This window comes from Neoarius graeffei, chromosome 15 (genome assembly GCF_027579695.1).
Source record: "Neoarius graeffei isolate fNeoGra1 chromosome 15, fNeoGra1.pri, whole genome shotgun sequence".
Classification (NCBI taxonomy): domain Eukaryota; kingdom Metazoa; phylum Chordata; class Actinopteri; order Siluriformes; family Ariidae; genus Neoarius; species Neoarius graeffei.
In genome coordinates, this window is record NC_083583.1 from 54379915 (window position 1) to 54404823 (window position 24909).

At 42.0% G+C, this 24909-nt stretch overlaps 3 protein-coding genes across 3 annotated transcripts in view; 2 read left to right on the plus strand and 1 right to left on the minus strand.

Annotated features, from left to right (window-relative positions):
• LOC132899027 (cystinosin-like) overlaps positions 1 to 21448 on the plus strand; it is a 260058-nt gene extending 238610 nt beyond the window's left edge. Inside the window, exon 5 of the mRNA XM_060940677.1 lies at positions 21352 to 21448. Within this exon, the coding sequence (XP_060796660.1) occupies positions 21352 to 21448 (97 nt within the window). The remainder of the gene's footprint in view (positions 1 to 21351) is intronic.
• Positions 175 to 1979, minus strand: larp6b (La ribonucleoprotein 6, translational regulator b). The gene is made up of 3 exons (XM_060940579.1): positions 1876 to 1979; positions 1555 to 1768; positions 175 to 1278 (listed from the first exon to the last, which is right to left on the minus strand). The coding sequence occupies exons 1-3, from the start codon at positions 1977 to 1979 to the stop codon at positions 175 to 177; spliced, it is 1422 nt and encodes a 473-aa protein (XP_060796562.1).
• gadd45ba (growth arrest and DNA-damage-inducible, beta a) lies at positions 5475 to 7146 on the plus strand. Its single transcript, XM_060940580.1, has 4 exons — positions 5475 to 5672; positions 5810 to 5911; positions 6021 to 6249; positions 6343 to 7146. The coding sequence occupies exons 1-4, from the start codon at positions 5629 to 5631 to the stop codon at positions 6454 to 6456; spliced, it is 489 nt and encodes a 162-aa protein (XP_060796563.1). The 5' UTR covers positions 5475 to 5628; the 3' UTR covers positions 6457 to 7146.
• Positions 21449 to 24909: the final 3461 nt, after the last annotated feature.

Here is a 24909-nt window from a genome sequence, read left to right on the forward strand (position 1 = left end):
TCTAATTAATTCACACCAAGTACTGATTACAACCTTTATTTAATTTAAATACAAAAACCCAATGACACCATAAAGGAACACTACTGTGGATATAATTGCTGATAATAGCATTAATTGAACACTGGTTTAAAAATATTTTCCACTGCAGATCAACCCACAAAATCCACCAGCGCATTACTGTGGCAGCAGCACTTTTCCTCTTCCAATGCAGTTGTAGAAACCTTTAGTGCCATCAGGGCCCAATGGCTGGCGCACAACTATCACACTGACAGCTCCTTTTATCCGATCTGGAGACGAGGGGCAGCTTCTCTCTGGATAAAAAGCCTGTGCAGCATTTTTGCGCCGTTGGACCCATGGACTTCCTCCAGAGCTGTCCTGTGAGAAGTCACCTGAGCACTTGCTTCGGTTGTATGATGAGTTACAGGACAAAGTAGGAGTGCTGCTTAATGGAGAAGTGGCTAGTGGTGAGGTAGCATGACCTCCAATAAAAAGCTTGTTTGGCAAGAGAGGACTGCCCAACGGACTGCCCAGAGGGTTCCGATAAGGGTCGGAATGGGAAACAGAAGCCTGTGGGATGGCCAGGGGGCTACCATACTGAGCCTTAGGGCGAGAGACTCTACGGTTAGGACGTGGTGAGGCTGGAGCAAAGTCGGACTCTGAGGAACTGTACAAAACAGAATCTTCCAGACAGTACAAGTGCTTCTTGGACATCCGGTTTTGCTTTACAGAGTAGTCAGTATCCATGCCCTCTTCCAATTCCTCCTCTGCTTGGCTCTGGCTACTCCCTTGCCTCCGTTGTCCCTGGCCTCCAAGGAGCGCCACACGGATACCTTTCCCAGCATGCGCCTCCTCCTCGGTTTTAAGAATTTCATATGCCTTGCGCACCCCATCGAAGTACTCGTATTCAACCACAGCACACAGTTTTCGCCCAAGCTCGGCATGTTTTTTGGTATAGCGTTTGAGCTCAGTAGGGATCTCCTTTCCTGGGCGGAGGATACGAAGAGAAGTGATTGTGCCATGTGAAGCAAGCATGTGCGTGACAGTCTCCATGATTCCTTGCTGGTCCATTTTAGATGACGGACTGTCCTCAAACTTTGTAGAATTAGCATGGGCCAGGAAGTTCCAAACCAGCAGCAGCTTTGTGGTGGGGATGCAGAGCAGGCGGTCAGGGATCGGTGTTCTCCGTCGTACCTTGGTTCCCATCTCATTCACCTCCAGGTGCAGAGAGGTTTGGGCAGCAGCCAGAGTAGTGCGCCAATCGCGTGTCAGATCCCGTATCTGTCAGTCAAAGTAAAAAGGTGAATCAAGCTGTCAGTTAAGGTTGTTAATTCTGGTTAGTTCAGTGACAGAGAACATCCAGTCATCATGATTTACTACATGTACACTCAGAGGAAAAAAAAAAAGTTCCACATGAGGTTTTTAACTTCCTTGAAGAGGTTCAACTTGGAACCCTGTCTAATAGGCAAACGCTTTGCAGTTGAGGAATTCTACCTAAAAAAGGCTTTGAGGGTACAAGCAATTATTTTCCTAGTAGCCTTAAGTATTCAGACTAACCTTCTTGAATGAAGTCAACAACTTCAGGCTGACATAACCCATCTTGTTTCTCTGGACATGCTTTAACAGGAAAGCATCAGCCTCAAGATGCTCATCAGAGAGATAATACTCAAGCTGGGCAGCTATTTTGCTTTTCAGTTCACTTGATGGTGGAATCCAAACCTCACCTTCACATCCTTCCTCTTCAAACACATCAGTCAGTTCTGCTGAGCTCCTGTAACCCAATGTTCATTTGTGGCTTGAATACAAACCAAATGGTAACTATTACCAGTGCCAACAAGCATCAGATTATTGCATGGCATGAATAAACTTAAGTCTTACCCATCCAAACTGTCATTTAGCCCATCGTCAGTGCAGCAGGATAAACCTCTCAAAAGCATATTCTCTTTACAATGAACAATGTCAGTAAACATGGGAGAAGACATCCTGAAGACACATAATACACGTTTTTCAACACAAAAACTTAAGAAGCCTGTATAAGAGTCATCAGTTTGGTTCCGACTGGCTGAAATAGTCAAACTACTATTGATAAACTACTGTAACACAGCTGAGTTTTCAAACTGCTTCTCCTGTCTCTCAGCAGAAAACCCATAACCCCAGGTGAAGCCCTTTACAACCCTGAGTTTTAAATTTGCTGACGTCACAATTGATAGAAAGCGACGATTGGGCGATGCACAGAGACACGTTAAATAGTGATGGAAGTTTCGGCTCTTTTCAGTGAGTCGGATCATTTGGCTGAACTGAACCGTAAGAGCCGACTCTTTCGGCTCCCATACGGCTGAATTTTATTTATTTTATTTTTTTTAAATAAACCTAACAAACTTTGCAATATTGTTCGGCGATTGTTCATCTTGGCCTAGGAAATTATTCATGGAAATTTTATTCGAACCTAAAATGATCAAAATAACCTTATTTTGCATTTTATAGCTACGCTTTATTTTCAATAGGCAAATATTTATCTTTATTTAAGTCAGCAATGCGTTACAAATTACATTAAACACCCTTACATTAATGTGATGTATCTATGCTTCTTTACAAAAGCTTTATTTCCAGCTAGTCTGATCACAAATCGCTTCCCTCCTGCTTCAAAGAACCGATTCAAAGAACCGACTCGTTCTCAAACACTAAAGTGAAACGTCATAGCATACAGCTAACATACTACAGATGCTTAATAGGCTAATGTGGGCTAAGTGTAAATGCAATGTGTTATCATTTGCATATTTCCAAAGACATCAGTCAGACCTAATATCGGTACTGTCCAATACTGTCCAGATCACTTCTACATCCATAGAAATCCCTCTGAATGTATACTGTGTGCACTATTAGCATCAGTACTTTACAGCGAACTGCTAGCTACACACTGTTAAAATATACCTATTTACTTGTGCAATATTACCAATACTGGTAATAATACCTGTGCAATACTTACACGTGCAATTCCACCTTCGTAATACACTTATGTTAACTGTATATCTGCCAACCTGTTAATTTATGCAAATTTGTTAATTTTTTATATCTAAACTTGTAGTTTATTTCTTTTATATATGAAGAAGAAGCACAACTTTATTCATCACACGCTTGTGAAATTCCTCTCTGCATTTAACCCATCTGAAGCAGTGAACACACACACGTGAGCAATGAGCACACACACATACCCAGAGCAGTGGGCAGCCATGCTAACAGCGCCTGGGGAGCAGTTGGAGGTTAGGTGCCTCACTCAAGGGCACCTCAGCCCAAGGCCGCCCCATATTAACCTAACCGCATGTTTTTGTACTGTGGGGGAAACCGGAGCACCCGGAGGAAACCCACACAGACACGGGGAGAACATGCAAACTCCACACAGAAAGGCCCCCGTCGGCTGTTGGACTCGAACCCAGAACCTCCTTGCTGTGAGTATATATCCTTTTTTGTATACTTAGTACTTTTACACTACTCCTTCACTGCCTTATCTTTTTCTCTTTATATATTTTGCTGCTGTAACAATGAAAATTTCCCCTTGCGGGATAATAAAAGGCTATCTTATCTTATTCTATCTTATCCTATGTGTTTTTGTCAGTGATGATCGGAGGTGTCGTGTACCATGGCTGTTTTCTAGGTGTGTGTAATGGTGCGTATCACAGCTGCAGGGGTTCCCTGGAGGACAATGGTGGCAGCACGACCACCGTCTTAAGCACGAGGGGGACGTCGGACCAAATTTCCCATCCGGCTTCCATGCAACGTGCTTCCTGTATATTACGTTTTTATGGGGGTGTCAAATAAACGTTGCTCACTAGTGTCATCCCATCGAGGAAAGAAACAGTCTGCAGCTCGCGATTATAATTGTCTTTATAATCAATTAAAGATCTAAATAACCAATTAAAGGTTTAATTAACCTATTCTGTGCTTATTATTCATATTTCCAATCCAAAACGATTACCTGAATGATTCTGATTCATTCTTCTCTTGATAACATTTCTTCCCCGCCAGATGGCGCTAGCTGACAAATATCAATCCCTTTAAAAATGCAAATGTAATGCATGCCTTTATTATAACAAATATTATATTACATTATATTCTATATCAAATACAAACGGTTACACTCTCAGAAAATAAAGTACCTTTAGGGGTAAGGCTTGTCACTGGGGCAGTACACCTAAAGAGACTTATTTGCACCCTTTATATACTGTTTGGGAACATATATGTACCTTTTTGGCCCTAAACCTTGAGGTCCAATAATGAGCTCTAGGTAGTAAATTAGTGTAGATTGTAGCTTGGTGAACAGAAATGGGCTCCTACAATGCACTTCTGACAGTGTAAGCGTATGGAAGCATGCAGTTACGTTTGTTAACCGCCAGGTGGCAGTAGCTGATCATGGACCGCACTAGTTGTGCATGGTTATGATATGAATAGGCCTGAGCTACATAAACCCCATGTACTCATCCACTAAGGGGCGTCATGGGCTAGTCATTTGATTTATCTAACGCCACTTCAGTAAGGTGTTCTTTCAGTGCGCGTGTCCAAGCCATGGCTTAAGGCTAATGGCATTTGTTTCACCACAGTGGTAAAGCATAGGCTATGCATGAATTATTTCCCCTCTTTTATTATTATTATTATTATTATTAGTAGTAGTAGTAGTAGTAGTAGTAGTAGTAGTAGTAGTACAGAAAACAGCCAGTCACTGGTACTAACAAAAAGTATCTTTTTGCATATATAATAATCTTGTTTTAAAAACAAACAAACAAACAAACAAATGCCCTAATTAATTGACCTTATAAAAAAGGCTTTTGGGAGGCCAGTCCTGCAATAGCAAGGGCACATGAAGGAGCAGTAACATCAGCGTGCTCGTGACTGCAGCAGCCCCCTATAATTAGACCGACTAGAACGGGAACAGTGCGTAAGGAAAGTTCCAGGTAACGTGGATAAACCCGACCACCTTCTCGAAAGCTGGCGCAGGCTGGCAATGAAAACAGTGCGTTACGTAAAAAAAAAAACTTGATAGGCCACTGAAATAGGATCTCTCTGACCTGCTTGCTATGAATTGGCTGAAATATAACATGCATAAATAAAGTTAAATATACTAAGATATAACGTTATGTTTCTACACCTGCTTAAGCCTATAAATTAATTTCTAATTAAATACTGGGCAGCAGTGCGAAAGCACAAGGGAAACTTAGGAAATTCCAACACACTCAGTCGTGACATAAACAACTGCATAACTGCAATAGGTAAAAGAAGAGAGAGAGGTGGTGGTGGGGGGGATTCAGTCTGCCCACGTGGGCTTTAGCATGACGATCCGCAAACCACCAATGATGAGATGGTCCTAGAAGGCTCTCAGTTGCTTCCTGACCAATAGGAAGAACGAGCGTTGGTTGGAAACCACGCCCATATCAGAGCGAATATAATCCTTGAGTTTCGCTCTCAACCGGTAGACGATACTCTTCTACACACGCAAGGCAAGACTCAGGACTAAAAGAGCTCTCAGAGACGCATGTGGATTATTCTTACACTGTTTCGACGACGCTTTCTTACCGGAATCTATCATTTTCAGTTTCACTTGAGGCGTTTGGATTTGCCTATTGATTATTTGATAACATCATGACTCTGGAAGAAGTCGTTGGATGCAATATCACTGATAAAAAGTAAGTGTTTGGCTTTAACTTTGCAAAACCTGCATGCATAGACCGTTATACCGATGAAGCTGAAGGCAACGTGCATGCATGAAGCTTCAAACGTTTGGTCAAGTTGCTTAGCAAAGTGTTATTTTTGTTCTTTCCAGGATGGATGCTGTGAGTCAAGCCTTAGAGGAGCTGCTGGTCGCAGCCCAGAGACAAGACTGCCTTACTGTCGGCGTTTACGAATCTGCAAAGCTCATGAATGTGTAAGTATTTTGCCTTCTATGAGCAATCAATCACTAGTTCTCCTGTTTGCCAAGACTGCCTTTTTTTTTTTCCTGAAAGTGACAATGAACTTATCTCCTCTGATCACAGAGATCCAGACAGTGTGGTGCTGTGTGTTCTGGCTACGGACGAGGAGGACGAGGACGACATCGCTCTTCAGATTCATTTCACTCTTCTGCAAGCTTTCTGCTGCGAGAACGACATCAATATCCTGCGTGTGTCCGGGTTGAGGCGCCTGGCGCAGGTCATCGGCGAGCCAAGCTCTGATGACAGCAACAATAACGGAGAGCCTAGAGATTTCCACTGCATCCTGGTCACTGTAAGTATCCGCGCAAGTGCGTGCATTATCTATCGATCTAGAACCTGCAGGTCATATGGTTTGTTAACTTTTTTCTTTCTTTTTTTTGTGCAGAATCCTCAGTGCCAGCCACTCAAATGCCAAGCGCTGAAGGAGGTGGGCAACTACTGCGATGAGAGCCGCTGCAGGAACCAGTGGGTGCCCTGTCTGTCCCTCCGCGAGCGCTGAAAGCACGCACGGGATGCGACCGCACGGAAAATCATCGGCTACCAAAAACCGTTTGGTTCTGTGAAGAGCGGAAGGAAAGAAAGAGGCGAGAGGGGCTTTCTCTTTTCTGCGTCAGCTCCTGTTCAGCTGGAGGAACCAGAAAGGAAAGTTCCTCGGGGCTGACGTTGAGCTTCGCAGCCCAGTTTCGTCCTCCGCTATGAGGGAGCGTTGTTTTGCGGTGGTGGTGGAGGAGGAGGACAGAGAACCGTAGGACCACGCCATGTAAAGGGGACTAAGTGCCCGCATGCGCGTTGCGTAGGAGCGCACTTGGTTTCCCACGAGCCATGGACAGAAATCCAGAAGGGGAGAGAAAGAGACTGTCCGGCATTGTAGAAACCTAGCTGTAGGACACCTGCTGCTGGACTTCATTGCTTAACATTGCAATTTCTCATTTGTTGGACTAACATCTTTTATGCTACTATATAGACATGTGGAATGCAGCTGTTTTTTTCTTTCTTTCAAATAATGACTGCAAAGAGGCCAGTGTTAAGACATGTGGATGGATGTCTGAGTCACTGTGGACATCATGCATATTATGAAATGCTGTTTTGTAACTTATTTCACATAACTTAAAAAGAGTAATATATGTGTTTTTTTTTTATATCATGTGAACATCAATTCTGTTTCAATAAATTATTGTGTGAAAATGAAGATTTTGACTAATGTTTTGAATTGGTAGGGGTGTACTGGGGGGGGGGGGGGGAGGAGGAGGGGTTAATAGTTCAGATGCATCACACAACCAAACCAGGAACCTTGCACAAGCAATCAAATACTCATATGGGGAAAGTGACAGGTTACACAAACAGAACAAATGGACATCAAATATTTTGTTTGCTGAAGGAGAGTGTTCACATCCTCCTCTACTGGTATCAGCATCATATCCTTTGCAGTTGCATCACTACACTTCAGGGAACAGACACTGATGAGGTCAGTCAAGACTGTTTACTTTGGCACACTTCCTGGTCTAGGAGGTGATTTAGTGTACATACATTCAAATAAATCCATAGTTTTTTGAATCACAGTTTGGAACAAACATTTTGAAAGTTTTAGAAACTTGCTCTTTTGTTGGAAGATTTTTGCACTGGGGTTGGGTAATAGATCACCATATAAACAGTATAGGCCACATTAGTGTCTGCTCCAGGTTAGCAGGTCATGCTCAATATTTAACATGTACACTTACAAAGGTGGCGGCACGGTGGTGTAGTGGTTAGCGCTGTCACCTCACAGCAAGAAGGTCCTGGGTTCGAGCCCCGGGGCTGGCGAGGGCCTTTCTGTGTGGAGTTTGCATGTTCTCCCCGTGTCTGCGTGGGTTTCCTCCGGGTGCTCCGGTTTCCCCCACAGTCCAAAGACATGCAGGTTAGGTTAACTGGTGACTCTAAAATTGACCGTAGGTGTGAATGTGAGTGTGAATGGTTGTCTGTGTCTATCTGTCAGCCCTGTGATGACCTGGCGACTTGTCCAGGGTGTACCCCGCCTTTCGCCCGTAGTCAGCTGGGATAGGCTCCAGCTTGCCTGTGACCCTGTAGAAGGATAAAGCGGCTAGAGATAATGAGATGAGATGAGACTTAAAAAGGTAAATTTTATTTGATAATGGCGGTGCAGTGGGTAGCACTGTCCCCTCACAGCAAGAAGGTTCTGGGTTTGAACACCACAGCTGATGGGGCCTTTCTGTGTGGAGTTTGCGTGGGTTTTCTCCAGGTGCTCTGGTTTCCTCCTACAGTTAAACATGCAGATTAGGTAAAATATCCAACCACTGGGGTTGCACAAGCCAGTACATATTTAGTCTCAAGCCTGGATATATTGGGGAGAGTGGCGTCAGGAAGGGAATCTGCTGTAAAACCTATGCCAAATTAAATACATGGATCATAAATTGGATGATCTGCTGTAGTGACCCCTAACAGGAGAAGCCATAATAATAATAATAATAATAATAATAATAATAATAATAGGGCGGCACGGTGGTGTAGTGGTTAGCGCTGTCGCCTCACAGCAAGAAGGTCCTGGGTTCGAGCCCCGGGGCCGGCGAGGGCCTTTCTGTGTGGAGTTTGCATGTTCTCCCCGTGTCCGCGTGGGTTTCCTCCGGGTGCTCCGGTTTCCCCCACAGTCCAAAGACATGCAGGTTAGGTTAACTGGTGACTCTAAATTGACCGTAGGTGTGAATGTGAGTGTGAATGGTTGTCTGTGTCTATGTGTCAGCCCTGTGATGAACTGGCGACTTGTCCAGGGTGTACCCCGCCTTTCGCCCGTAGTCAGCTGGGATAGGCTCCAGCTTGCCTGCGACCCTGTAGAAGGATAAAGCGGCTAGAGATAATGAGATGAGATGAGATAATAATAATAGGCCTGAACATTGTACAGGACAGGTTCAAGGTTCAAGGTTATCTGATCTGCCTTGTGTGTGTGTGTGTGTGTGTGTGTGTGTGTGTGTGTGTGTGTGTGTGTGTGTGTAAGTGTAGGTAGAGATGAACCCAAGGACAACAGGTAGTCACAATATTCAGGTTGCCCTCTATAGATTAAGAATTGTCCAGTAGAACAAAAAAAATGTGCAGGGTGACCCCCCCCCATCACTTTTTTTTTTTAAACTGGTGGACCAGATTTCTCTTTCTGCAGTACTATAAGCAAACATCTTATCAGCTTATTGCAACATTGCTTGTAGCCTGAGATTCTTGTAGTTATTGACATTTGTATTTGATATTTGCACCATCCAAGATATTTACATTTATGGCGTCAAAAAAAAAATTCCAAATCAGTAACATTCACACTATATTCCATTATTTTTACCCTACGTGGTCACAGCAGGTCTATTTCTAGGCATTCCCTGAGCTAAATATGTATTTGTTTCGCCTCTTACGTAGCTGTATTACCGATTACGCATCGGTATCTCCGGGAACGTCACTGACCATATATGGTCAATTTTGAGTGCTTGGCGGAGATTCCCTCCGGCACGAGCTGAAGTCCAAAAACTACCAGTGGTCGTGTTTCAAAACGCACAAAGAGAAGAAAGAAAACAAGTGCAATCCTAAATCTTAAGCTTCTTCTATATGTAAGCCTGGAACGGGTGTGTGCGTTCCTCATTCCAATGATAAAGCTAACACAGAGCTACAAATATATAATCTGACAAGTATCACCGGTTTTACACATATTAAGCCATCTAAAATGCAGAAACGTTATTATGAAAAGAATGGACACATGTTCAACAGGGTTTCAGTTAGGACGCGAGGGCTGAAATAGCTCGCCTTGTCAGTTACGCAGCTATGACTGGAATGCGGAAAAGAAAAGAAAAAATGTTTCCTCTGAAGTGCTGTGTGCCTCAGCGAGAGATGTTTCGAAACACATGAGACTGCCTTATTCAGTCGTCGTGATTAAGAGGAGAATAATTTGTAGCCTAATGCAACACACCAGAAATGTATCCTACGAGGCTCATGCCTGAGTGTTGCTGCTCCTGGACCTTGGACAAAAGACTTCTGATTGTAAACCTGGGTAAAAGGCCATGCATGCAAACGAAACACCAGCAATTATGGCTGATAGGATATTCCCCTCCAACACACACACACACACACACCCTTCAAAGCAGTTTGGAAAGAGGAGTATTTTCCTTTTGCAAAGTATTTGTAAGTACGGGTTTATTGCACTAAAAAGGCACCGCAGTCCTGTACCTCATGGTTTACTTATTATTCAGGTGCATGAATAAGACCATGAGGTGATGGTGGTGCAGTGGTTAGCATTGTTACCTCACAGCTAGCAGGTTCTGGGTTTGAACCTGGCAGTCAACCGTGGCCTTTGTGCGTGGAGTTTGCATGGTCTCCATGTGCTCTGGTTTCCTCCTACACTCCAAAGACGTGCACTGTATTAGGTTAACAGCAAGGGTGTAGGTTTGGTATTAAAGTGCATATTCTGGACCAATTTAGTTTTTTTTTTTTATATGAAAATATGTCCCGGGCGGCATGGTGGTTAGTGCTGTCGCCTCACAACAAGAAGGTCTGGGTTCGAGCCCCATGGCCGGCGAGGGCCTTTCTGTGCGGAGTTTGCATGTTCTCCCCGTGTCCGCGTGGGTTTCCTCCGGGTGCTCCGGTTTCCCCCACAGTCCAAAGACATGCAGGTTAGGTTAACTGACTCTAAATTGACTGTAGGTGTGAATGGGAGTGTGAATGGTTGTCTGTGTCTATGTGTCAGCCCTGTGATGACCTGGCGACTTGTCCAGGGTGTACCCCGCCTTTCGCCCGTGGTCAGCTGGGATAGGCTCCAGCTTGCCTGCGACCTTGTAGAACAGGATAAAGCGGCTACAGATAATGAGATGAGATGAAAGTATGTCCCTTTACACACTCATCCAGAAGGGTAATTTTGCACAAGGCCATCTGTCTACAGCAGAAAAAAATAAAATAACAGAATGCGTCTGGAAAAATCCCAAGGGAGTCTGGAGCCAGATTCGTGACGTCACTTGCGCCAGCAGGCTGCGAGAGCTTTGCACGGTTTCAGTGCACAGCCTGTGTAAACCAAGCGCTCCCATTTCTCTCTCATTGTGCGGTCTTTTGGAAAACGATGAGTACTAATCCCATCAAGATTGGTGTTGCTACACCCTCCTACGATACATCTGTTAACCATTTTAATAATTATGTGATAACGTTGAAGAAATTTGCAGAAAACCACCAGGTCGTTTTCTCATAAACAAACCAGCGCTGACGTAGGATTCAGAGGGAGGCGTCCCGCAGATGACGTCACGAAAATCAATGTTTGCCGGGAAATCCAAAAGCCAAGTTTTTCCAGAGGCGAACCAATTCACCTCAAATGGCTTTATTTCAACTGAATTTTTCTGGTATTGCGCAAGGTAAAAAAAATTGCACAAAATGCAAAATGTGACAGATATTTGACCAAAGTTTAATATAAAATAGAAGAATTACATTGATCTTGCTCCTGAATTTACCCGTGATATGCACTTTAACATTGGTGGGGACATAAACCCAATGCCAACCCCCAGTGGCGCCAACTTCAGGTCAACATTAGAGGGTCACAATATTTTGCTCCATTGTGTTCCACCAAAAGAGTATCCATCATCTCTCCAAAGTCCAGACTTTTAAAATTTGAAGTTCAGAACTGTAGTAATTCATGAATAATAATAATAATAATAATAATAATAATAATAATAATAATATGCAATTCATTTGATTAATTGCAAATCTTGCATGTGATGATTAACTCATTCTACCAATTTGCAAATGTGTTTTACAAGCAAATAACGCATTGATTGTCGGGAGGGAGTATGTTCCTTTCCCTCATAAATGGAAGTAAAACACATCCGGAGCCTTAAACACTGTGTTCCATGAGGCTGGCAGGGGGAGTCGGCTCTCTTCTGTGTGATCTTTAACTAGCTTTAGAATGCTAGCTTAAGCTGATATGTGATTGATCTAACAGTAAAACAGGACGAGGGCTCTAGAACTTTTTTTACACATTGACAGATTACAATTTTACTTGGCAACACAATGTATCTGAATTTGGATTGGCTGTTGTTATGTTATTGCCCTTTTGTTGTCTTCTTGAGCCCAGAGGAGAGGGAGAGGAGGTAGTGACAGGGTTCTGCTGAAGCGCAGATAGTGTTCTGGTCGAGGACAATTGTGTAAAATGTATTTCTTCAATTCAGAACACACTTAATGACTTCTGTAATGTTAAATGAAACGAATGACAGACAAGGAGACTGGATAATAAAGATGTATGAACTTTACTTTAGTTATAGTGCATTATACTTTCCTTTCCATTATACCTATACTTTTATACTACATTATTCATTCAAGCCTATATCTAAACTACTGCTATATTCACAATATTCACATTTTCAACCCAAGTCCATCCAGACTTACACTTTGTTTTGAAAAACAGCTGCAAATGTCCAGCTTTCTTTTCTTTCCTGACATCTTGCTCGAAGATCTCTTCGCCGTTCCCACGTTCACTCTACAACGTTCACACGAGAAAAGTTTTTGGCCTGCCACTTTCAAATGAAACCCCCTCGAAAACGAATCAGTTCAGCATATGTATGTACTTGGTATGTGACGTTTTCAAAAGAGAGGCGGGAGGAACCAAAAATTTCTGATCAAGAAGGCGGAGGCTTAACTCTTCACGTAACTTCATTATTACGTGAAAATGATTTATTTGATTAAAAGGTGTCTGGGCCACGAACAATGTCCACATCACCATCGGGTTGTTTACATGTGTCATGTTACACGAACTTGGTCAGGGCTCTGCAGGTCTTAACTGAAGCACTTCAAATTAAGGGTTAGCAGGCTGCTAAAGTTTGCAGGCACTTCACAAGCAAGACTAGGTGGAATATTAGCCAACATTAGCACAATTTGATATGATTTAATAATGTCTTTGTGACCATAATGAACACCAGTTCTTGTCAGTATCAAGTCGGATTGTTATTTATATGCCACACAAACTTAGAAAACAGTCATATTCGTATGTTGTCGTTTTTACACACTGAATACGAACTGTTGTTAACTGATTAATTTTACAAGCTAATCTAACATTACATCCCTCAAGGACAGTTTGCTAGCTTGCTAGCTAGCAGCCGGTCACTGCACTGCAACTGCACTTGCTAATTGACATGGTAGCCAAACTGCTTGCTGTTTTCGCGACCACGCCCCCAGAGTGAATATTCATGAGCGAATTTTGTGTGGTGTTTCGCCCAGTGGAAACCTACAGTAACCATTTGTGTACTGCACACGGAGCGTGATTTTTTTTTCTTCAATCAGAAATATTGGTAGGGACATATCAGCCGTCGTTTGATATTGGTCGGGACACGTTCATACCGTCCATACCCAATTCTACGCCTATGGTTAACAGGCTACTTTAAATTGCCCATAGGTCTTGAACGTGAATGGCTCACTGTCTCTCAGGGTTAGACAGGTTGGTGACCTGTTCAGAGTGTACCCTACCTTTTGCCCAATGTCAGCTGGGATTGACTCCAGCCCACCTGTGATTCGCAATGGAGAATCGGTATAGAAAATGCATGAATGAATGAATGAATGAATGAATGAATAAGAGAATTGCAGATATTTTCCACCAATCTGACATTCCAACATACTCACTGCGCTTATAAAAATGGAGTTCCCAAGGATTTTAGGGGATGTAAGGGGATCCATGTTATAAAAATCCAGCTACTAGCTGCCAAAACATAGGTCAAGGTGATCAAGATGGTAGACCATGTTTGCCAGCTGGTAATGGCAGAAAGGAAACAATTACTTTTAAAAAACAGTAAGGCAATTAGAAACTTTCACATGTTTATCAGTCAAATAAACCAAGTGATAAGGAAGCTGGAACATAATTACCTGCTGGCAAAAAATGGTCTAGCAGCTCGGCCTATGCTTTACTGAGCTCGCTTGTCAGCAAACTGGATTTTTCGGCAACCCTCTGATGTAGGGACCTGTGCAGAATCCTTAAGGGTTTAAGAGGGAAAAATGTAAGAGTGTACATAAGCCATTATTTATATTCAAACAGCAAACATCATTAAGTTCATTACCTGCATGGACACCACTATACAACCCCTATTCCAAAAAAGTTGGGACAAAGTACAAATTGTAAATAAAAACAGAATGCAATGATGTGGAAGTTTCAAAATTCCATATTTTATACAGAATAGAACATAGATGACATATCAAATGTTTAAACTGAGAAAATGTATCATTTAAAGAGAAAAATTAGGTGATTTTAAATTTCATGACAATGACACATCTCAAAAAAGTTGGGACAAGGCCATGTTTACCATTGTGAGACATCCCCTTTTCTCTTTACAACAGTCTGTAAATGTCTGGGGACTGAGGAGACAAGTTGCTCAAGTTTAGGGATAGGAATGTTAACCCATTCTTGTCTAATGTAGGATTCTAGTTGCTCAACTGTCTTAGGTCTTTTTTGTCATATTTTCCGTTTTATGATGCACCAAATGTTTTCTATGGGTGAAAGATCTGAACTGCAGGCTGGCCAGTTCAGTACCCGGACCCTTCTTCTACGCAGCCATGATGCTGGAATTGATGCAGTATGTGGTTTGGCATTGTCATGTTAGAAAATGCAAGGTCTTCCATGAAAGAGACGTCGTCTGGACGGGAGCGTATGTTGCTCTAGAACCTGGATATACCTTTTAGCATTGATGGTGTCTTTCCAGATGTGTAAGCTGCCCATGCCACATGCACTAATGCAACCCCATACCATCAGAGATGCAGGCTTCTGAACTGAGCACTGATAACTTGGGTCATCCTTCTCCTCTTTAGTCCGAATGACACGGCGTCCCTGATTTCCATAAAGAACTTCAAATTTTGATTCGTCTGACCACAGAACAGTTTTCCACTTTGCCACAGTCCATTTTAAATGAGCCTTGGCCCAGAGAAGACGTCTGCGCTTCTGGATCATGTTTAGATACGGCTTCTTCTTTGAACTATAGAGTTTTAGCTGGCAACGGCAGATGGCACGGTGAATTGTGTTCACGGATAATGTTCTCTGGAAATATTCCTGAGCCCATTTTGTGATTTCCAATACAGAAGCATGCCTATATGTGATGCAGTGCCATCTAAAGGCCCGAAGATCACGGGCACCCAGTATGGTTTTCCGGCCTTGACCCTTACGCACAGAGATTCTTCCAGATTCTCTGAATCTTTTGATGATATTATGCACTGTAGATGATGATATGTTCAAACTCTTTGCAATTTTACACTGTCGAACTCCTTTCTGATATTGCTCCACTATTTGTGGGCGCAGAATTAGGGGGATTGGTGATCCTCTTCCCATCTTTACTTCTGAGAGCCGCTGCCACTCCAAGATGCTCTTTTTATACCCAGTCATGTTAATGACCTATTGCCAATTGACCTAATGAGTTGCAATTTGGTCCTCCAGCTGTTCCTTTTTTTGTACCTTTAACTTTTCCAGCCTCTTATTGCCCCTGTCACAACTTTTTTGAGATGTGTTACTGTCATGAAATTTCAAATGAGCCAATATTTGGCATGAAATTTCAAAATGTCTCACTTTCGACATTTGATATGTTGTCTATGTTCTATTGTGAATACAATATCAGTTTTTGAGATTTGTAAATTATTGCATTCTGTTTTTATTTACAATTTGTACTTTGTCCCAACTGTTTTGGAATCGGGGTTGTATCTGTGGACATCATGGATATTCTCCACGATGCTCTCAGGCATGATTCTCAAAACTGTGCTCTGTTTTCAGGATAGGGTGTCGTTTCAGACATGGCCTAGGTAAGCAGGCACAGAGAGAAGGGTGGAGGATGGGAGGGAGCACTGGCCCTTCCCAGAAAAACCAACCAGCTTATGCTTTCTTTACAAAGAGGCACAGACATAGAGACATTCTGCCTGGCTCCAGATGATTTTTTTTCCACCTCTTTCCTGCTCATAAAGCCTTGATCTGTGGGTGATCTGTAATGAGCGTGTGCCACCCAGCCTGCTTCTATTTCTGTGCTCCAGTCTGACTCCCACCCTGAGGTCAGCAGGTATGAGAAGTCTGGCTCATATGCACAAAGCCCGGTTCCTGGTTCCCACCCACAGAACAGACTCTTTTACAGCCCAGGCTCTCTTACAAATTTTGAGGTTGTGCTGGAGGCACGAGTGCACAGTTTGGGCTGCTTTAATAGAACTGGTGCCAAACTTCTGCACACTTAACCAAACTGAACAGGCTGTAAAGAACGCTTCCACTTTCAGTACACCATGTGATGCTTTTAATCAAGGCATCTTTGGAGCTTTATCTCACCTCCATAAACCAGTAGCTCATGCCAAATTAAACATACACAATTATTAGTTTTCAGCAGATGTTGAAGCCAGAACAAGGGCATGACTGAAAAACACATCAGAAAATGAATACTTAGTGTGTGTTATCAATTCCTTTTGAATAATGCATCTGGATATTGCACGATTACTTGGAAGATGAGATAATGGTCATGGATTGTTTTTTTTTATTATTGGCAGCCATACAAATATTAACTTGTTATAGCAACAGTTAAGGAAGCATTTTAAAGAATTCTAAGCAGTTCAAAGCTATTTTTGGAATTTCTCAGGAAACACAATATACACACATTTCTAAGATTTTATTGACTCGAGATAAACATTTGTTTTTTTTTCCCACCTACTCTGATCTTCAAATGCTTTGGTTTATGCCACAATATAATCAACATAGTGATCCTTTTGATCATTGTGCTTATTGTGCTCCAGTGTTGTAGTCGAGTCACTAAACCTCGAGTCTGAGTCTAGTCTTGAGTCCCCAGTGTTCAAATCTGAGTGACGCTAGCTGACTATGGGCGAGAGGCAGGGTACACCCTGGACAAGTCGCCAGGTCATCACAGGGCTGACACATAGACAGACAACCATTCACACTCACATTCACATAGAGCCACCAATTAGCCTAACCTGCATGCCTTTGGACTGTGGGGGAAACCGGAGCACCTGGAGGAAACCCACGCAGACACGGGGAGAGCATGCAAACTCCACACAGAAAGGCCCCTGTTGGCCGCTGGGCTCGAACCCAGGACCTTCTTGCTGTGAGGCGACAGTGCTAACCACTACGCCACCATGCCGCCCTCAAGTCCAAGTCATTAAAGAAAATTTCTAGTCAAGTCCGAGTCGAGTCCACTATTGATCTGAGTCGAGTCCAAGTCAAGTCTGAGAACAAGACTCCAAATGCACCATTTGACGGTGGTTGTTGCTGCCTTTATGTGAAACTGTCTCTCCTACTGTGTTGGACTAACGTTACTGCTTGACTGCCCCATTTTAGTTAATAGGCTACAGATAAAAAGCTTGTTCATCGCTCAGCAAGCCCCGCCCTCTATCAACAGGGCAAATAACATGAGAGAGTTAACACTGGCTAGTTCATCGGCCAGCAAGCAAGCAACGCTATCAACAGAGAAATGAACATAGCGTGTCACTTCCTTCTCTGGGTGGAGTCTTGCCTTAATGACAATTGAAGTTCGAGGTTGTCCCCATCGTCTCCTCGATAGGTCTTCTACATATGTAACACATAGCAGTGCATTTTTTCCCACTGCACAAGAAGTCTGTAGAAGCAAAGCGGACAATCCTAGGGGCGTTCTCTCCAGGCATTTTAGTGCCGTTAACGTTAGTTTGTTCCTGAACATGATGTATGAACAGGTGACTGTGCATTCTCTTGCACGGAATTAGTATACAAATTAATGTAGATATAAATATCTTATGCCAAATTATTATGGCATGTTACAAAAAAACAGAGAAAAAAATCAGAGTCCTCGTCTCCAATTTACGAGAACAAATGCAGTTAATACATGAGTCCGAGTCCAAGTCCGAGTCATCAGTGCTCAAGTCCAAGTCAAGTCACGAGTCCTTAAAATTAGGGCATGAGTCAGACGCAAATACTACAAGCCTGTTGTGCTCCAATATAAGGCCTTAGAACATATGCACCCATGACAAAAAAAAAGGAGCAATCACTGGAGGATATGAGCTTAAGTTGTGTTTATATTAAGGTGTGACGTTCACTTTGACACTGGAGTGGATTATATGACCTATAGGGAGTGGGCAAAGTTTGATAATAATAAGTGCCCTTGTACACCAAACCTATCGTGTTTTAAAGGTAGACAATAGCTTGCAGTGTTTTCCATCAGTCTTTCCAAAGTGGTGGAAAGCGAGTGTATGCAGACTTTGCCCCAAGGCGTCACACTGAAGCACAATAGAAGTCTTCATGAGCAACTAATTTCACAGAATGAAACTGAACTGAAAGACTGCATACTGGACTCTCTCACACTGAACTGGGGGGGGAGAGAGAGAGAGAGAGAGAGAGAGAGAGAGAGAGAGAGAGAGAGAGGAAACAGTGGGACTTTTCTTTCCCCAGTAACGATTACTCATACCTCGTGCCTGAAATCTTCTGACAGTCTAAGGTTTGGAGGACTTAGGAGCTATTAATAGCATTGTACAAGTAGCTATTTTTAGTCCAGGCTGGCTATATTTATACTTAAGGGAGTGGTGGCCTTGTGGAATAAATATAGGAGCGCTCAAGTCAGTAAGAGGCTTACCAATGTCCTCAACTGATTTTCTTTCCCCTCAAGTGGTTTCCCAAAATCAGCCTGCATCTCTATTCCTCAAATCATCATTGCACACAGGCACTTTAGTGGCAAGTGTGCTATGCTAGGCTGGTAGTGCATTGGTTGGGAAGAAGGCAGAATGTAAAATGTGCAGAAGTAGCCTAAATTACAGGCTGCTTTGGCCCCCACCCCTCTCATCCCAAAGCCTTGGCCTTCTTTTTTTATGTCTCCTCCACTACTTATGCTAAATATAGACCATTCTGCTTGATATATGCCAAGCTGCAGAATCTAAAGAAGCATCTCCACAAATCTGACTGGACTTGCAGTGAAATGCAGTGAAAAGACACTTGAATTGTACTGTTTGTTTAGCTTGATAGTATTTTTAAACCTTTAACTATTTTCACTAGCAAAAGAATGTTTTTGATGGACACAACAAAGCACTTCTGTAAATCGCTCAGGATAATGACGTCTTCAAAATGCTGTTAAGGCAACAGTGATTTCACTCAGACTAATTTTGAGCATAGTGTGAAAACTAGAACTGAACAAAGAACAATGTGTTTAGAGGCACGCAGTTATATATGGGTTGGAGTTTACTGTATATACTGTAGATGTATGTGAAAGAGGGCAGATAGTGCTATTCTTGGAGTGTGTTATGCTGCCCAGTAATGCAGCATGAGCAGCATTTTGAAAAGATGATGTTGGCTGGCTTCACGTGTTTCTGAGGAGTCATGCATTAGCCTTCACCCTTCCCAACTGGTAGCTGTAGTATAGTAGGGAAGAGCTAGGTCATGGATGGGAATTGGCAGGTAACCAAACTGGAAAGAAATGTAAAAAAACAAACAAACAAACAAACCCAAAAGATTGTTTTCCTGTTTTATTGCCCACAATTGAATTTGTTTTGAATTTCTCAGAAGCATACAGTAATAACTACATAACATGGTTATGCTAAAGCCATCACTGCACACATACATGTAATTTCAGTAGAACACTTCAAAAAGAAAACCAAAGTTTTTCGATTATTTTTTGACTAAGTTGACAACCCTGAAATGCTACAATGTTCCCAATTTGTGCCATTTACTAATTTTATTATACTGTAACGTGAATGTATTAGTAATATCTTGCTGAGATCTGCAGTGTGATATGATGTCAATATCTGTGATGTGATACAGGCTGGGCCTCATCATTATGGGATATTTCATTTTGTGATCTCTGCTTGCACCATTGTGAAAGTGAACTGTAGGCCTATGACCCTGCATTTAAATAGCCAATATGTGGTATCATTAAGTTATATGTAGCCTAGGATACTTTGCTTCATTTTATACTCTCTTTTAAAGGTGTAACTTGACTATAATTTCAAGGACTATTGAAATGAGACCATCTTATTTACAATTATTCGTTTGGAAGACGGTTATCTAAAAATGACTTACCGTACATCAGTGGAGGGTTAACAGTGGTACTCTAGTACCTAGTTTTTATACACATGGGAAAAAGATATGGAAAAAATAGAGAAAATAGACATGGAAATACACGTGGGGGAATAAAGAAAAAAGGTCTTTCATCAAATACCTAAATCTTGATTCATTGTTCACTCCCAGATTCCAGTGGGACTCTAAATTCATGCTTTATTAAAGACAAATGAGCTTACTTGGTGAACCAGTTACCGTAAATGACTGCAAGACTAGATTTGTTTTCAGCTGAATCCAGACAGTATCACTAAGACTGTAATATGTTATCTGCCTAATGAGAGTGATGTAGACAGAACTTTTCTAATTAGATCTAGATTTTTTCCCCAATTAAAATAAATATCATCAACATGTCTCAGTTCACTTGTACCCATTTCTTACTTGGATTTTCCAATTCTAGAAAATTTAACTTAAATCAATTTCCTGATGTTTAACCAAAAATGTTAACACAGGCTGCTCGAAAGCCTTTGACTGGATGTGTATACAGTCTGGACAGTCTACACTCTGGACAGCCAACTACATTCTGGACAGTTTGCTAAAATAGTGGCTCGTTTGTGCCAAGAACAATTACTGATACACTCTTTATGCTTTCATAACTGGCTTTCGATTATTACTTTGTAGATAACTGGGAGTTTCTCTCTTGCTTATATTATATGCCTGTAGTAGCTGCTTGATCACTAGGCAGACCACTGGTGCTTCTCCTATCTGCTCATAAAATCCATTACGTCTAATTAGATTGAGCTGTTAGTGGCATTTCAAGTTCTCTGAACGTCACACATTGATTAGTCAACTGGAAAACAATATTGCATGAGACACTCAATGCACTTTTAATGGTGGAACAGCCATACTATAAACGACTGCTCATTTTGGAGATCAGATATGCAACCACAGAGCATCATGTGTGTTTTTCATATCCACAGATACAGATATTAACAGATATGATTCATGCACAGTGGCTCATCACTGTGCAATTTTGACCAGAAACACTCCCATTCCAACAACATGTTCTTCTGGACTTGTGAGTTGTTTTTTTTTTTTTTGACGTTGTGTCTTGTAGCCTGTAGGTCACGTCTTCTGTGAAGTAAAATGAGGTGGTGCCTTTTGTTTAATGGGAAATTGGTGGTTTGAAACCACATAGCTAAATAGCTGTTACTATTTGTCTATAACTATGATACACAAGAGCTGCATGAGAATAATGAGAGTAAAATTTACTGTACACACATGTAGATACATAAAGAGGGGAAGGGAGAAAGAACAGAGAAGAGAATGGTAGCAATTAAACTTAGCACAAATCCTGGGTGGTCTCATTAAGTGTTAAAAGCAATTACCACCCTGGAAAAATGATTGTGCTACATTTGAACTCAGCCTTCAAACATCATTTATAGCAGAGAGATCAAGGGCAAAAGCTCTCTTTTGGCTACAGTGGGACGGGCTTGAACAGACCTTTGGATCTCAAAAGTAGCAAGCACAGCATATGATAAAAATGATAAAACATTTTTTATTCTTATAGTTTTATTTAAATTCCAGGTGTATGTGATTTACATATCCAAAGCGATTACTTGTATCTTGTGTACATGTGGTAGGGTATGCACCTTGACAACAACTAGAACAAATCATGTTTGTCTGGGTTTTTTTTTTCATTGTCTGACCCTTGAACTAGGGCGGCACAGTGGTGCAGTGGTTAGCAGCGTTGCCTCACAGCAAGAAGGTTCTGGATTCAAACCTCACAGCCGATGGGAGCCTTTCTGTGTGGAGTTTGTACGTTTTCCCCATGTCTGCATGGGTTTCATCCAGGTGCTCCAGTTTCCCCCACCATTTGAAGACATTTGTTAACTGACTACTCTAAATTGCCCATAGGTGTGAATGGTTGAGAGGAGAAAACCTCTATAATAATCCAGTAGAAGGCAACAAGAAACCACTACTGTTCTTCCCTTGAGACTTTGATGGCTGGAGCCCTCAGAGCAGCCACGTCACTGCAGTTATATGCTAAATAGATAGATAGACCCTTGAACTAAACTCAAAAACACATTGCAGACATCTTTATTGTATAATACAAATGCAAGGAACAACCGTTTCTGATGAAGCCTAGTGAACTTTGCTGAACTTGTGGCCAAGACTATTGTTTGGCCTTCTGTGCATTTTTGCCTTTGTTTGGGGCCACGTGTAATTAAAAGGCATGTGTAAAACCAGTGTGAGTGCTTGCTTAGGACTGGTTTCAGTAAGAGGCAGGGGGTTTGCATTAACTCCAGCCTGCTTGACAAACCCAGAGTTGAAAGGAAACCTCAAGTGCAGCCAATCTTAAACCTTAACCATCCCCACGCCCAGCCACAATCAAGAGGCAATGAACTAAACCATGGCAGCATTACGAGGGTCAAAGTGAGGCAGTGGGCTTTACAGGGTGTGGTGATACTCTGTGATTATAACTGAGCAACAAAGAGACACTGTTGTATTGATGCTTGCAACCAGAGTGCATGTTGGGTGCCATGTCAGGTTTGAATAAGTGTGAAATTATCCATCCATCCATTATCTGTAGCTGCTTATCCTGTTCTACAGGGTCGCAGGCAAGCTGGAGCCTATCCCAGCTGACTCTGGGCAAGAGGCGGGGTACACCCTGAACAAGTCGCCAGGTCATCGCAGGGCTGACACAGAGACAAGCATTCACACCTGCGGTCAATTTAGAGCCACCAATTAGCCTAACCTGCATGCCTTTGGGGGAAACCGTAGCACCCGGAGGAAACCCACGTGGACATGGGGACAGCATGCAAACTCCACACAGAAAGCCGTCGCCGGCCGCTGAGCTCAAACCCAGGACCTTCTTGCTGTGAGGCGACAGTGTTAACCACTACACCACCATGCCGCCCAAGTGTGAAATTAATTATTTTCAATAACACAAACCAGTAACGTATATACTGAAAGCTTATTGTCAAAAGGGTATATTTCTAAAAATTTATAGATCAATTAATTTAAAAAAAAGATACTGGGAATATGTTGCTTCAGTCTGTAACTAAATTACTTTGGATTTTAGGATTAAATGAAAGCTTCAGTCAAAGAATTCCTGCAGTAGGCAACTGGTAAGTACAAAAGCATTCAAAACGAGCTCTATGTTCAGTGTTAGTAAACTGAGGTCTAGTGCGGGGGACGTTATGGTACTTAGTTAAAAATCTCTGGCTGGAGCATAAAAGACCAGTAAGTAAACAATACTTTGAAAGCTGGAACTTTCCTCGAAAGCTTATTTAGGTTGCAAAGTATACAGGCAAGACACATTGCCCATACACAAGACCCAGTATATAGGAGATAAACTTCTGTGTATTCTTTACAACTTCCAGTTCAAAAGACATAAATACCATAAGTTATTGGCTCATTATCTTTTGCAGGTAAATGATTAACAGGTCACAATGTCTTCGAATTCGAAAAGATATCTTTGAAGCCTGCGTTTCTATTTCAGACCTTCTCGACTTTTGGAAATGTACAAATATTTGCCTTCATTATTTACTCATCACAAATGAAGAAAGTGATAACGCTGTTGTTTATGAATTATAGTCACCCCAATCATGATGAAGAAGAAAAGATTATTGAAAGTGAGTGGGTGAATATTATTCATAAATGCATTCTTCCCATCAGAAAACTGAAAGATAACTATTTTTATTTCCCCCATAAAAAAAACAGATGTAAAACCTCAAAATCATAAAGTGATTTATAAAAGCATTGAAAAATCTTCACATCAGTGGGCTGCAGTCAACAAGAAATATCCACGTCTTCTACTCCTACACACGTCATTCTGGTCTTCAGGTTTTTTTTCTTTCTACTCCACTTATTCCCTGCGAATCAACCCTTCACTGTCAACCTGACAAAAAACACAGCCATATCCCATTGTCTTATTCTTAGTTGGTGTCCAGCCTCCCCAGCTGTACTGACATCTGCTTTTTCCTTCGGGACGTGTACTGCTCCATGCTCCCTGAATGAAGCGCTCTCAAATCTTATTCAAAGGCGTGTTTCCATAATCACACACTCATTACTGGCTTTGTGTCCAACACTCCAGCTACCAGCTAGTCCAATTAATTGCAGTTAAATCCAGACAATGGTGCATATAACATAACAGTAGGTCATTATAGATTAGTGAGATGTCTTGAAGATTTCGTTTGATACGTGCATGCTTACTTACATTTTTCTATAATGCACATAGTAATGTTTATAAAGTGTAAAGTTCAGTCCAGAGGACAACCATTACGATTACATACTAGTGGGCTAATAAGCAACATCAACAGGGGAAATTAGGCCAAAACATAACACATAATATGCAGGGAAAAAAAAAAGTGTCATTTCCAAACATATAATCACAATTCTGTTTTCTTTGACGTCAAACAGCAACTCTTGTGTGTTTCGGTCAGTCTAGTGTGCATGTGCCACTATTAGCATCGCAAAGCTTGACTTAATCACCCCCTGAAACCCACCACATGGCTGACTCACTTCAGTATCCCTAAAATACAGTCTCACCCACAGTGTTTTCCCTCCTCCCAACTCGTCCCTCTCGCCAGCCTGCTAACACCCTCCTTCTTCTCATCATGCTGTCCTTATTTTCTGCCCAACAAAGAAAAAAAAGGGAAGGGGAGGATTATGGCATTGGAAACGCAACACATGGCACTGACCTCAAACTGTCGTTGCTGACCAGAAGTGTGACGCTGAGGAGAGAAAAAGCTATTCTGCACTTTTTTAAAAGATGCATTTAGCAGCTTCCCAGAGACTTGGCAAAAAATTATATGCTATTCTTGTTATGTCTGTGTGTCCTTACTAAAATAAGAGGGAGAAAACAAGAAAAGCCTAAAACTGTGGGAGTAAAAAAGAGTTGGCCCAGACAGGGCAGAGCTATGAGTAGTTGGCTGGAGAGAATGATAATTTGTTTATTTACAGATGGGCGCACACACT